This window comes from Toxorhynchites rutilus, chromosome 3, assembly GCF_029784135.1.
Source record: "Toxorhynchites rutilus septentrionalis strain SRP chromosome 3, ASM2978413v1, whole genome shotgun sequence".
Lineage (NCBI taxonomy): Eukaryota > Metazoa > Arthropoda > Insecta > Diptera > Culicidae > Toxorhynchites > Toxorhynchites rutilus.
Window position 1 is genome coordinate 237,900,181 of NC_073746.1, and position 15,074 is coordinate 237,915,254.

At 39.6% G+C, this 15,074-nt stretch overlaps 1 protein-coding gene across 2 annotated transcripts in view; it reads right to left on the reverse strand.

The window, feature by feature from the left end:
- Window positions 1-1,254: 1,254 nt before the first annotated feature.
- The window catches only part of LOC129780164 (polyhomeotic-proximal chromatin protein-like), a 63,758-nt gene continuing 49,938 nt past the window's right edge, over window positions 1,255-15,074 (reverse strand). For both annotated transcript variants that reach the window (XM_055788147.1, XM_055788148.1), the window contains 2 exons: window positions 10,881-11,594; window positions 1,255-2,726 (listed from right to left, as the gene is read on the reverse strand). In XM_055788147.1, coding sequence (XP_055644122.1) covers window positions 2,005-2,726; window positions 10,881-11,594 — 1,436 coding nt within the window. In that variant the 3' untranslated portion in view covers window positions 1,255-2,004. The remainder of the gene's footprint in view (window positions 2,727-10,880; window positions 11,595-15,074) is intronic.

The window sequence follows — 15,074 nt, forward strand, 5'->3', positions numbered from 1 at the left end:
TGTCTCATTACTCAAAATGGTACTCTTTCGCGAAATTATTTTGATTTTTAGATACAGTAGAGCCTTCTTTTTCATTTGACTATAGTAAAATTGATTTAAAAATTCATGGCGAAAAACTAAAAATATGTTTAATCACTTTTGTCTCAAATTCCGAACACCATTTTTGTCACTGACTCAAATTCCGAACAGCAAAAATGCATTTTTTTTAAAATCATAACTTTCGAACTACTGAACCGATTCATATGATCGATATATCAAATTAAAGTCAATTGGCTAGTCTTTTATCGAAAAATTGAAAGTTGTTTGGAACTCGGTTGTATCTGGAATATTTTTAAATGCTTCTCGACTAAGTCTGATATACTGCCGAAACCTTGAAACAAAAGAATCATTATTATCATTTATGTCGGAAACGTATATAAGGCAAACTAACTCATTCTCACTTAGCGAAAGTCAATTTCATCGCCCCAACTCTCGCCTCTGTGAGATAAGCGTGCTTTCTTCACTATCGCTGTCGTCAAAAAACGTTTCGAGATATTTTCTTTTTAATCACAATTCTAATATAATCAAATCAAATTTGTTTTTCGGCATTGATATTTGCAATAGCTGTGGCGTTTGCTTTGTTTACAAACCCAAAAATTTGACATTTCTCTTCGAGACAAATTTTGCTCGAAATCTAGTACACTGAAAATATTAACTCAAAAAAGATACATAATACTAAAATCAATTCGATTCGAGTTTTAATTATATCGAAACGAGTTACTCGTTTCGAAATGCGCAATGTTACCCCTGTGTCACCTTTTGGGACCTAGCCTTAGAGGCAATGAAGGTATGGAAAAAAAATAATTATCGAATTTGAAGAACCGACCATGTACATTTTGTTTATTGGTCAAAAAATTATCTGTGTGACTCAGAAGTCATTAAATTCTTCAAACATTAGGTGACTATCATCATAATTGCTGAAAATAAAGAATGTGTGAGACATCAAAAGCTAAGCAAAATAATCATACTTGCCAGATACCATACATAGAATGGCTCGTCCTCGTTGGCATGCATCAGTGATATAGTTGGCATAATGGAGGGCTATGTTCCGCTACTTGAAGAAAGCAAATGTTCGCTGGTTCGGGAATTCTCACTGCTTCGAAAAATTCATTTTCATCCATTATCCGAGAATTTTTTGCAGATTTTTTGCGGAGCCTCAGTATCACATCGTAGTTAAATGGATCGTTCGGATGACAGCACTGGGCCAATACGTAATTATTTTCAATTGTTTTATTTTAAAACGTTCGTTGAATTACATTCCATCCGTACTTTTTTCCGATTCAGAATTCTATTAGTAATATTTACGATGAATTTAGTGACAATATTTACAGTTCCGATAAAGCAAACAAACTTTGCTTTCCTCAATTTGGCAAATCTACGCATTTTTACTTCCGAAAAATGAATTGTGTGGAGTTTCAAGAAAGTGTTTTCAAATAGTTTTGATCGTATTTTTTCATTTTCTATGTGTACAGTATATAAAACATTGGTCTTGCTGAGCTCTGTTTGAATTCCTATGAAGGACAAAGTCAATTCGATTAACTTACTACATTTAGATCATTCGATTATTCCGAGCAAAATTGTTCTTAAAAATACTATTTGCGGTGATAGTGGATAATACCTATTTACAGCGAGTTTTTGGAAAACTCTAACATTGATCATCTTTTGTTTTGCCCATCGAATGTCAACTGCTTGTACACAAGTACTTCGAGGATATTTTGCTACATAAAATAACTTATTATTTGGAACAAAGTAAAATTAAGCTTCTCCGTAATGAGAAATATCCTTATGTTAAAAAAATAATCTTAATGCAAATTGTATAGACATTTTTATAGCTAGCCCCAAACAACAGAGGTCTATTTACAGATGGATATATACAAACAAATAATAAACTAATGTACAGTCTATTCAAAGTGGACAAAGTCGGGGGAGGGAAGAAGGTGCAGTTTATAGTATCTAAGGATTTTTCTACGACTGCTGCTGCTGTCCGTCCGGGTTGGAACTGGCAATTATAGAGTGAACTTTTGCCATGAATTTCAACGCAGGTCCCAGCTTCATGCCCATCGTATTGACAAGGTTATCTTCCTTAATCAGCAGCAAGGCCTGACCATCAATCTCCTGGTTGGCAAAGTCCTCCGCGTAGTCACTGCATCCTGGCAGACTCTTAACAAAATCGTATACATCTTGGACCGACCATTTTTTAATGATCGGTGTCTCCTCGGCAGCTGGTGTTGGTGCGACCGGGACGGTGGCAGCGCCTGTCTCCATTGGAGTCACCGCAAACTGCGCCGGGTGAACAGACGGCGACTGCTCCATCGGTTCCGGTCGTTCCAGCTTGATGTTGGACGGTGCCACTGGATTCACGGTGGTCGTCACCGACGACGGGTGGTGCTCTCCCAGTCTATTGCCGGCCCCGGCGCTAGTGGAGTGGGCCTCACCGGTGCCGTTGTACGATGGTGAGCTACCGCGATCTGTTGAGTTTTGCTTGGCCGCGCGAGCGCAATCGACGCTGCAGAATCGTTTCCGCTTCATCTTCTGGCGCAGCTCCGGTTTGCCGCAGATCTCACAGTTGCCCATGTCGGAACCAATCGGCTGTGGCGGTTGGAGCGTCTGTTGGGAGGATGGTGGTTGTTGCTGCTGCGGATGATGCGGAGAGATGGGAGAGTTGGACTCGAGGGTGTTGCGTTTCTCTGGAAAGAGAAGCGATTATTAGTAGAGTTTTAAAAATATACATTAGATGTGCAAGTATAACTTTACGGATTTATAATACACTCTGTAAAAGTGTACAGGGCATTTGTAATTTTCAATCTGCCCGCAGAATAATTTTATTTTTTTTTTAAATTGATACTTCTGTCAGTAGTCTTAATGTCAACTTTGATCATTTAGTTTGTTTACAGCGTCATTGAAAACAAGTGATTTTTTTTGCTTTTTTTGCTTGACGCAGAATACATGACTCAACTATGCCTAAAACACTGTGACTGTGTGACTTTTTCCTATTTCCGAAACTCGAATTATCACTTCGTGAACCCGTTTTGAAAGCATTGAAGACATAAAAACAAACTCGCTGCGTGAACTGAAGGCAATTTCTGAATACAGCTATGAAGAGTGTTTCGATGACTATATTGTTCGTCGGAAAAAGTTTATCGCTTCAAAAGGGTCCAATTTTCACGATTGAAGATCATAGTCTTCATTGAAGATTGAAGATCATAGTCTTCCTCAAAAAAACTTTAGCAGTTTCTTCTCACTGTCGTTACTGTTTTTGAGGATTTCCTCTAGAATACCACGAATGCCTTCATTTTCACGTTCTTTTTTTAGTAGTAAAAACTAGAAGAACCGCAAGGTAGACGTAGGTCTACCGCTGGCTCTGTAATCTTTAGTTCGAAATTGCATCTGAATCAATTCTGAATGAATGAATGAATAATTATTTCTAAATATTGCTGAAAGTTTTCCTTGTTAGTGTGTGAGTGGATGAGTATGAGTATGAAATTGTAATTCAATTAGTTCGAACTTCTTGGTGGTCCAGAAAAGAACCGTTGAGTTTGTGTGGATTTGCAAAAGCTACTGATGAAGTTTGATACATTTTACCATTTTGTCCTCGTGAGAACAATACACGAGAGTTTTCATGACTACTCCACGCGGAAGCAGAATAGAAACTGATGCTCTTGGATACGACTGCATCACTGAAATCGAATGCGCAAATCTTCCCTTGCTCGAGCGCATTTACAAGCGGGTAAAAGAAATCACAGCCTACATGTATTCGCGATGACGGTTTCTCCAGGTACCTTGATGTTGCGTCCGTGTTCGGGAATACATTCCAATCACCATAAAAGCAATCATCATCAATGAGCTAAATTGTTCTGATTTCAATAGCCTATTTTCAAAGCAATTTTAAAGCTATTGAAACGTTTTTTTTGACCTAGAAATGACAATCATGTAACATTTTATCTTTCAAATGAAGTGAATATTATACCACTCCATTCAGTCGGTAAAGAAGTATTAACGTTCAAAACCTTGCACTCCAGCGTCACTCTCTCGTTTTCGAAACTTCAATCTTACACTCCGGTACAGAAATGAAAGTCAAAATTTCGGAAGAATATGTTCAATTGTGAGTCTTTGTTTGCATCTGCACGTAGGGGAAGAGACCGCAGAACCGGGCATCTAAAAGCTTCTCTAAGTCTGCTGAGTAGACTTCAATTCAAAGCGTACTGTCTTGGATCGAGGGGTTCACGTTCTTCAAGTGTGCACAAAGTCTTTTGGATCTCTTGCTATTCCTTGTTTTGGGATTAGTACTATAGTCGCTGGTTTCCACGCTTCTGGGATGCATCCTTTTTGCCAAACCGCATTGAGTGTTCTCAGCAGAGCCGAATGATCAGTCTCTGGTAGATGTTGCAATGGGTATTTTATTTCGTCGTGCCCCGTAAACCTACTTTTGCCTTTTTCGAATTGTTCTGTGCAGTTCCCTTAACGAGAGGTCATTATTATAGTTCGTTGAGTTTCAAAAAAGGCGCGATCGAAGCTCAGTGAAATAAATACAAGGCCCAACATCATAATTAAACATTTCTGTGTTCGTCCGACAAACAGGAGATACTTTCCCCTGTCATTTAGCTCTGAAAGTGGGCGATAAGATCGTGCTACGCACTACTGTATTCGTTGGTGGAAGTGGAGGTAATCGTCCTTCCCTCTTGCTTTCTTGCTACTTGAGGTCTGTTCATCTCATTGTTGGAGTTAAAGATTTGCCAATAGTGTTTTGCAAGCATCTATGCCAGTGTACGGGAGCGAGGGGAGCGAGGGGGCAATCCACCCCGGGTGCTACCCTCAGAGGGGTGACACTAGGGCCCTGCTATCGCCTATCCCTTCCTATGTGCTCGGATGACGCCAACATCAAAGTTATCAGTGGGGTTCAAAAACTCGCATTGTCACTCACATTGCGGAACAAACTTCAGAAACTTCAGAGCTCGACTGAATTGACAGCTTGCCCTTTCTATGCTGTCTACGCTTATCTTGGGATGCTAGGGTCGTGGTGCGAGTTCATCAGTTTTCTGATTGAAACTAGTGTGAACAGTGTCTGCGGATTGAGCGTTTCACTGAATGATTCACTTTCGTTCGTTCAAATGTGGTCTTGCAGAAGTCATTCCTTCTAAGTGGCATTCGTATGTTGTTTCATTCTACAAATCATGACACAAATAAGCACGAAAGAACTCTGCTTCGGTTAGTACTTCATGATACACTAGCATGCGAACGAAAACGTCATGATCGCTTTCGGTTTCCAATTATATTTCGCTGGTGCCGAAAATATGTTTAAGTTAAATAAAAAACAAATAAAAAAACATTTTGAGAACAGTTAGGTTGGAACTCGTGCCTAGGTTACGCCAAAATACTTGAAAACGAAGTTTGAATGATGAGGGTGACACCAAAGACATCCGCCCCGGGTGACACCCGGTCACGCCACTGATCTCAGCTAGAACGGCCGGGTCATCCGTGTTTGTGTTGCTGCCAGGGAGTAGAACACTCATTGTCCTATTTTTCCCCTGGAGTTTGGATGTATTCCTTCTACAAAATTTGTACAACTTTCTTGCTTGGCTTTGATCATTGCAGATCCGGCACTGTACCTTTTTGTTTGAAAATCTGTAAGGACTTGTGCATATAGTGGTTCGTTTTTGTTGAGTTTTCGAAGAGCTCTGAGTGTTTTTCACCTGTTTTTAATAACTGTCGCCACCTCGTTATTCCATGGGCATTTAGGTCACTTATTTTTATAAACGGTTCCGGCAATTGACTGATCAAATCCTGAAGTTCTGCTCCCAACACTTTGTTAGATTATTGAAAGATGGAGTATAAAGTGAAACGAACGTTCGACTCGTTGGGTTGTGTATCGTGATTGCTATCGCTTGCAGCGTAGTTCTTATTGAAACACTTTCGAAAGGAATGCATTCCAAGTAGCGATGTCAACTCCTCCCCAGCCAATTTGTCCATCTGGTGGTAGGCAGATTAGGATTGGGCGATCTTTAGAAAAATATCGATCTTAATGGATTGATTTTCTTAACGGCGCTGGAATCGATTCACTGGTTTTATCGGTACCAAAGAATCGATCTATAAAAAATCAAATGGCGCTTTTTTCCAATAGCGATAAAATTCATAAAATCGTTGCTACGCATTCTACACTATGTGATACGTATGTTCAACGTGCAAAGAAACATTTTTTGCCCGAAAACATTTGAGAATTTTTTCAAATAATCACAGTTTGAACGAATAACTGACGTAGTTCCATACAACTTCCATATATCGTTCGAAAAATTTACGGTTACCACTATAACAGCTCGACTGAAAAGTTCATAAGGTTGACGTCTAGATGGCGCCTCTCAAAAATCGACTTGACTATCACAAAGCACCGTCTTTCGATGGATACGTGTCGAAATTTGACAGCAATCTGTCGATTGATTCGTGAGTTACAAGCATTGGGGGTGAAGCAACTTTTGTTATTGTGAAAAAAATGGAAAAATCAGAATTTCGTGTATTGATAAAGCATTGCTATTTGATGGAAAAAATACAGTGCAAACCAAAGCATGGCTTGACAAACGTTATCCGGATTCTGCTCCAGTTATTGCAACTGTGGAAAATTACCGAAATTACCGAATTACCGAAACTGAGGCCTGTATTAAGGAAAAACCGAAAGTCCTATAAAAATGGTATCGAAGAGTTGCAAGATCGCTACAATCGCTGTATCGCCCTCGAAGGTAATTATGTTGAATAATAAAATTGAATTTTGAAAAAAAATAGTTTTACTGTGTTACCTTATAAACATTTCAGCCGAACTGTACTACATCTGTACTACATCTACATCTACAATTGAATCAAATTCTGAGTAGAGTCCAAAATTTCATGATGGCGTTCCATTACTTAACATTTTCTAATAGATGATATAAGAAACCATTGAAACACTGCTCATATAATTACTGTTATCTGTTCACTGCATCGCGACAAACGTAGAGAAGTAATCTAGTTTTTATGATGTGATAACGTAAATTTCTGCATTTGAAACATATACTTGATGAAAAAAATAATCAGTTTGGTAATTAAATTGAAATAATATTAGTTCTCAGCATTACTGATTCAATTCGACATCAACTCATTTGACGTATTGAAGATTTACTCATACCGTTGGTGTAAGTAAAAAGTTTTCAGACCTCACATTACCAGTCAGATTAATTTGAATTGGATTAATTTTCATCTTCCGTGTCGGAACTATCATAGACTCGCAACAAATGCAGAGCAACTTTTCCAGATATTTCGTGATTTTTTTTTCAAATCTATTTGTTTTTTTTTCAACAACTACTGAAACCAAATTGCGATTTTGCTTCTTCTAGGCCTTCTTTTGATCGATAGTATCCTTTAACTGGATAGATTATTTCATAGGAAATGTACAGGGCAAAAAAAACAAAAATGCGTTTTCCCAACAATAATGGTGCTGGTGATAGAGATGTGCCATCCACTCATGAGCTGTTCATTCGAATCGCTTCATCATAGTGAGCGGTTTCGGATCGGCTCGCAATCAAAAAAACGCAGCTCATCAGCTCATTACGGAGCTGGAGCTAATGAGCTGTTGAGCTGAAGAGCTGAAGAGCTGTTGAGCTGCTGAGCTGTTGAGCTGCTGAGCTGTTGAGCTGTTGAGCTGCATAGCTGTGGAGCGCAAAAGCTGCAGAGAGTGAATTGCGAGACGCGAAAGGATTTTTCGTCTCCCGCGCTTCATGGCATGACGTCAGTTTGTTTTCGTGTATCCCTCTTCGTACTTTAGCTTTAGCAGAGATGCCAGATAGGAAAAAAGGTTTTTGTTTTGAAGATATTCAATCGTTCGTTACTTCATTAAATTTTTCTTATATGGCCAAACAAAATAATAAACATTATTATATGCTTGTAAATAAATTTGATATATTGCATTGTTATTTAAACATTACTGTGGAAACACATACATTTATTTCCGCGTGCTGAATCAAAACAATTCAGAAAACCACCCGGCATAAATGTTGATGATTGATACTGGTCCTTTTGTTACCTTTGTGATCGTGAATAATTATTTCTCGTTGCACCTATTAGTGGATTTATTTTTATATCCTCGGATGCAAAAAAAAAATCTCGATGGTTTTTTCAAAAAACGTTGTCTCGGCCAATTTCCTGGAGGCATTTGACAACTGCTGGTTTTTCTGTTGTTTAAGTTCAGCATATCCTAAGCATCTTCTATGTTGGATTTCAGCATTCAGTATTTGTTGTATATTATATTATTAGAATTCATATCAGTTCTAGTTTTTGTACAATTACAAACTAAATTTGTTTATTTTTTGCTTCCGTCTATTAAGAAAATGCACACTATGCAATATCCCATGGTGATTACGTTTCATATGCAATTGTGTGGACAACTGCAAACTTCAACTGAGCTGAAGAGCTGTTCCAAATGAACAGCTCACTTGTATGAGCTGAACGGCTCTGAGCCGCTCACCATGATGAGCTGATTTGCCCATCTCTAGCTGGTGATTAACGTCTCCTATGCAAACATGGGCAGTATTGTTTTCGGTGCTCGAGCAAATTGTAAATCAATAGCTGGTAATTATCCACTCTAGTCGATCCAGAAATTACGCACTACATTCTTCTTCGACACCAGTTGTGTGTAGGCGTCAGTATCAAACAATTTATCGCTATCAATCACTAAGCCAACACGAATATATTTCAGAAATAGGATCGAAATAAAAGACTATTTTCAATTGCATATAAACATACAGCCATTCCATGCCAAACTGATATAGTGGTTCTCAGAGTTTCGTGAAAATTGGTAGTTTTGTTCTTTATCGCAAAACATTTGAACATTTGAAACATTTGTTTTTTTTAATTTTTGCATTAGAGTGACCATTTCCATTGTAGGGTTGTCCGAAAAATCAACTTTTTCCTCTTTTTTCCAAAAATGACTTTTTTTCAAAAATTCATAACTTTTGAACTACAAGACCGATTCAGATGATCGACATATCAAATTAAAGTCAATCACCTGAAATTCTCTGAATGGAATGGCTGCATACAGAGGAAACAACGGTTGAGATCCGCTGTTTCTATAACAAACTGCGTTTGGTAGCATATCTTGAAGAAACTGCATTTTTTCAAAAATCAAGCAGATGGCAAGGTTTTTCCATCAAGGGCACACATTTTTTTACAGACCTGATTTTTGTAGTTTATGCGTATGTTAATTATACATGTATTTTAAGAAAAGCCTCGTGCTGAAAATTCTTCTCTCTGACGCCTTCGTCAAAATGTGAGATTACGGCAGAGTAGTCAATTTCTACGATATCTAGCCAGTTTGCAACAAGAGCTTGAACTGTGCAATTACTGTGGGAACTTGATAAGTTGATGCAATTTTCCGATGTTATGGTGGGTTTACATTAGGGAAATCTATAGCTATAGATGGATTTATTCACGTGAAAATAGGTGTAAATGGGTGAGAATAAATATGATACACTTATTCGAGGTATATATAACTTGAATAAATTCAGCATATGTAAACGCTTGTGAATTTCTCACTGGTGAGAAATCACTAAAGTTGGATGCAGTTCTACTTCAGGTGAATAAATTCACCGAAGATATGAATATATTCATTATAGAAGTTCACTCTAGTGTAAACGGTTGATGCGATTTCTATAAATCTCATCATATTTCTTCACATGAATATATCCCTAGTCTAAACCCACCCTTAGAGGCGAATGAACTGGAAAGTTTAAAGCCTCTTAAAAACAAACAACTGAACTGACGTTGATTTGCAAATCACGAACCGAATTATGTGCGATTCACATAGAACGTTACGGAGAAGAACGTCTACGTTCCGTCAACGTCTCCACCAATTCACACATGCAGTCAATGCTTCCATCAGCACCGTCGCGTCAAATGTCAAACGAATGATTTATGTAATGTTATTCATGGTGTCGCCACCTACAACAATTTTAAATTGCAATGCCCTCTTTCAAATCAGCAAGCCTAGAATCAGTTCTAAATTTTGAAAAATTCAATGAAAATCATTGAATTCAATTATTTAACTGCTTAAACTCCGTAGTCCGACCCTTATCCAACAATAATAATAAATAGAATATTTCTCTCAGCTAGTCGCGAATGATTTTCACTCCGAAATTTGGAGCTAAGAGATATGTTGGCATAAAAAGTACAGTCAGTTACTTATCAAGCGATATGCTGAGGCACTATTCAGTGTCGCATTGGAGTCGATTTTGACCAGCAATTGGACATTCGCGACTGGTGACGACTTTCAATGTGGGGCCATAATTTGGGCTCCGAACTCAATGTTTACAAAAATGTCCAATAAGAGGTAAAAATTTCCAATTAAACGTATTGCATCACAGATCTGTTCAATTAGCTTAATTTCGAATTAGATATAAATTACTGTACAACCAAATCAAAACAAAAGCCGAGACACAAAGCCCAGACAAAAACCAAACGAGCCGTCCGTCTCCGTCAATTATTCTTTTCTACAAATCCTGCCGGTCGTTTTCGTTGAACGTATGCTGACGGGTCGTTACGTTGCCGGTGCATGTGAATGTTTCCATAACAAATGCATAATAGAATAACTGAGGTAACGTGACGTGGCGGAACGTGGACGTGACGTGGATGTTGTATTTGAATCGCACTTTATACGTGAAAGCAATTCAAAAAAGCAAATCAAAGCTGTTGGAGTAAATGAAATACCATTCAACATTCGGCATTCAGATCTTCGCAAAAATTCGTTTCAAAATTTCTACTCAAAAATTTGATATTCGTTTAAATAAATCCTGCGAAAATAAATTTCAATAGAGAATAATACTTACTCGGAGGCTCATCACTGGCATCCCGCTCCGGGTACCGCTGCCGCTGAACCGGAAACGGTTCATCCGATTCCTCCAGCACGTAGCCATCGATAACGTGCAGCAGGATGTTCGGTTTGATCATCGCCTTCGGCAGACCACCCTTATCCGTGGTACCTGTCTTGTTCTGGGTCAAACTTGTCGGGGTGGTGGTGGTGGTGGTGTTTGTCGTCAAAGCGCCGCCACCACTGGCGTTGGTCAGCGTCGTCGTGTTCGTACACGTGACCACAGCCGTCGTGGCCATCGAGAGTAAACCATTCGCACAGCCAAAGCCGGCTGGGGCGGTGGATGTGGCCGTCACCGTGGATACGACGCTCGCGGCCGCAATGGTGTTGGTGATGGAAGCGGCCGATGAAACCGAACTAGTCGTAGTGGAGAGCGTGGTTGTCGTTGTCGTCGTTTGGGGCGTCGTTGTGGTTGTGCTCACCGCATCTGTCGGCTCGTCCGAGGAGGCGACAGCTGGTTGGGCTGACGCTGTTGGTGTTGCTGCGCCCGCAGCTACTGGTGCTGTTGTTGTTGGCGTGACGGGCACGGATGAAGTTGTCGTTACCGGGACCGGGACCGTCGTCAAAAGAGCGCCCGACGGGACAACAGACGACGAAGTGTCCATCGGCGTCGAACTGTTTAATTGCGCATCGGATGCGCTATCCGCTGCAGCAGCTGTATTCTGCACAGAATCTGTAAAACAAAACGATATTCGAAAATTTAGTTTTCGCTCGAAAGAGTAGGAAGTGACGGTAGAAGAGATGCCCAAAACGCTGCACGCAAATTGTACGCTTCCACATAAATAGAGGGGGATGGTTAATCGCGAGAAAAAAAGCCCATCACTCACAGCTTGTATATGCTGCGGACGACGATGTGGGCAAAACGAGCCTTATTTGCACACAATTGAGCGAAAGAGAGATGACTTCGAACCAACCGGGAATGATGAGTTAACGAAAAAAACCACACGCTACACGCAGAAAAAAAAACATACGAAACAAAAATGCAATGAATATCACCATAAACACGCGGCGTCCAACGTGTGTGACTCAACTGCGCGCTAATTTTTTGCCTTTTACATTAAGCATTAAGAGTAGGTACACAGCCGTTCATTTGCAGCCACTGAGTATACGCGGGACACTACTAGGGAACGTAAACTCTCTTTCTCTCTCGCCGCGGCGAAACGGGATTGATGATATTATTTAGAGGTGTCCGTTTCAATACACCTACTACTATTTGGGCTATAGCAGTGTTGGCGGAAGATAGAGATAGATATGAGAAAATATCAATTTCAATTGAATTTTGGGACGCTAATCCTTCAAACCGGTGGCCTTCGTCATTCATCATAACTTCCGCTCAATATGTAACTGTATATTTATAGCGATCTATTGACCAATCGGTGAGCGAACGGACACGAGAGCGTGGACTAATAATTTATTCGCACCTTTCCCGTTCCCGTGTTCAGATGTAATCCATAGCCAAATGGGGCGTCCATAAATATATCGTAAACAGTTCCTAGGAAGAAATATGAGAATGAGAGCACGTAAAACCGATATACACCGGTTCTCTTTCATTCCCCCCCGAAACGGATATGCTTTATTTAGTATCGCTGCCTGGCAGTTGGTATATAGGGCCAACCGGTGCGGTGCAGCGCGATTCAAGTTCAAGTGCAGCATTCGCGAAGCCGCGTCGGTGGTTTGTCTCGCTAGTAAATGGGTCGCTGGGGTATTCGGGCGTTGTTGTGATGAATCAGTGGAATTTTCGCATTGACCAAACAGGGTGAGATAAAGCGCAGGGGAAGCGTATGAAGTGTTGACGGCATTATAATTAGCTTTACTCAATCCATCAGCGTTATGCAGATATACAATACATGACACATTTCAGGCTTAATTGTAACAGCCTGTGAATGACCTTGGATAATGGAATTATGTGTGTACCATATTGATTTTCATTATTTAAATTGCTTTCTCGTTCGGGATTCAATTGTGAACCTCTTATATTCAATTGCACCTCTCCTCGCCATACCATTTAGTTGAATTTTAGATCAGTTCAGTCAAGAGTATACTGTTGTAAACAGAGTCGAGAAAACTAACTAGCTTCAATATATCACGCTTTAGAAAAAAATGAATCTTTGCTGGTTGATTATTATTTCATCTACTCAGAGAGTCTCAGATAGCTTAATACATAGAAGCTATCCGATCAATAAAATCTGAAAAGCACTTAAGAAAATTAGTCAGCTATCGAGAAGTCTAGTCGAAAAATATTTATGATTTACATTAGTCTGGGTTCCAGCTCATTGCTCCATTCCATGTGTCGAGAACTTTTTAACTGAAATGGGTACCTAAAAAAAGGAGGGCACTATTCTTAAGCGGCAATTCCATTTCATATCACCATTCTTTTGTACTCTTCATCAGTGCAATATGCAATGGCGACATTAAAAAGATTTTTTTTTTGTGCGAGATTCGGTCGAAGCATTCAAATAAGTTAGTGTAAGTGAAACTAATATACCTCCTTTCAATTTCTTACTGTTCATCAAGTATGGAAAAGTTCATTCGCTCATTTCTCCACACCTAATTATAAATCACTCTTGTATCTGCTTGGAATAATCATGGCGAAAAGAATGCAGCAAACAATCGTTAGATTGCACGATGAATCATTTTACACTCCCCAACCATCTTAATTCGGGACTGATAGTAAACATAACAAAACAAAAAGTGAAAAACAACATTCATTGAATGAAAACTCCTTTGGAAAGATCGCATGAATCAAAATAACGAGCGAGTCAAAATAGACTGAATCTGCGTGTATGCATGATTTTATTTTCCCTTGTACTCTTTTCCTTGTCAGCATTCAAGTGCACATGAATACACCTTCCCGCTCACCAATAACTTGCGTTAATATGGTCTTTTGCGTTGGCTTAGATCGTTTCATACTAGAAACTAAAAAATGTCATTGTAATAGTGCACAAGAAACAACTCGATTTCAACTATCTACCCGATCGAGGCTTCAATGATTGCTATTTAAGTGAACTTTTAAGACTTTTTTGCCTAAAGAACTGCTGCTCTTTCGAGGCGATTCACGAATCGACTTATTTTGGTATCGATTTGACGAAGGTATGGCCGAGCGTTGTCGTGCAGCAAAATCACCATGGAACCATGGATTTGTGTCTTGACCATCGATGTCGGCTGATGGCCGTGGTAACCCTATGATGTTTTTCGATTTTGATTGTCGAAATGGATACACTTGCCATCCCCAATAACAATCCGATGCAAAAAATCTTTCCGTTTTTGACTGTTGGGCTACGTGACCCTTAAATTAGAACGAAATGAATATCGATTAATCTCGATTCAAAATAATCAAGCAAGTATCACGTGGGAAGAGACCAGATCTTTTTTCCATCTCCTTCAGAGTTACCGTATCAAAAACTGTATTTGAAGTTGTCGATGATTCATGGTACTGACCTGGCGAGATCATCATCCGTTTGTATGAATCTAACCAATAAAACAGACCACCCACATGTCACTTCAACTTAGTTTACCGCATCATAAGCCATACAGTATGAAGCAATATGGTAGACCTTTACTCGTGGCCGAGTAATTAGCGTCACATAATATCATGCCAGTGGTTCGGGTTCTTCCGAACTGCACTAGGCCTAGTGTATTCTAGAACTTATCACTCAGCTCACATTCGGGGCGTGTCATTTGTGCATAGAAATCTCAATACTAATAGAAACGACGCAAATAAAATACTACGTTGATATGACGAAGTTCCACCAGAAACGTTAGTGCCATCGGAGAAGAAGCAAAGCCCTTATCCGGTTGATATAGTCGTGTTTCATCCTGAGTCTATTCACCCAGCACCAGCTGCTCTCTCTGACTAGTACACTTTGAAAAGGTCATCTCGAACTTCAAAAAATTGCCACATAAAAAATGTTCATCACCTCGAAAAAACACCCTATGCACAATATCAGCTCAATCGGACTAAAGGAAGAGTGGCGCAAAGCGGTCAAAGTATGAGTTTTTGGAAATCGAAAAATCACCCAAGAGGGGATTAACCCTTTCAATACAGCAGTGTGCCCCTTCGAAGTGCTACATCTGAACGGAGCACTGCGCCGAAAAGTATGCATATCGCGCTAGTGTGATAGATGTGCAGTATCACTCTGATTTCGTCTATAGA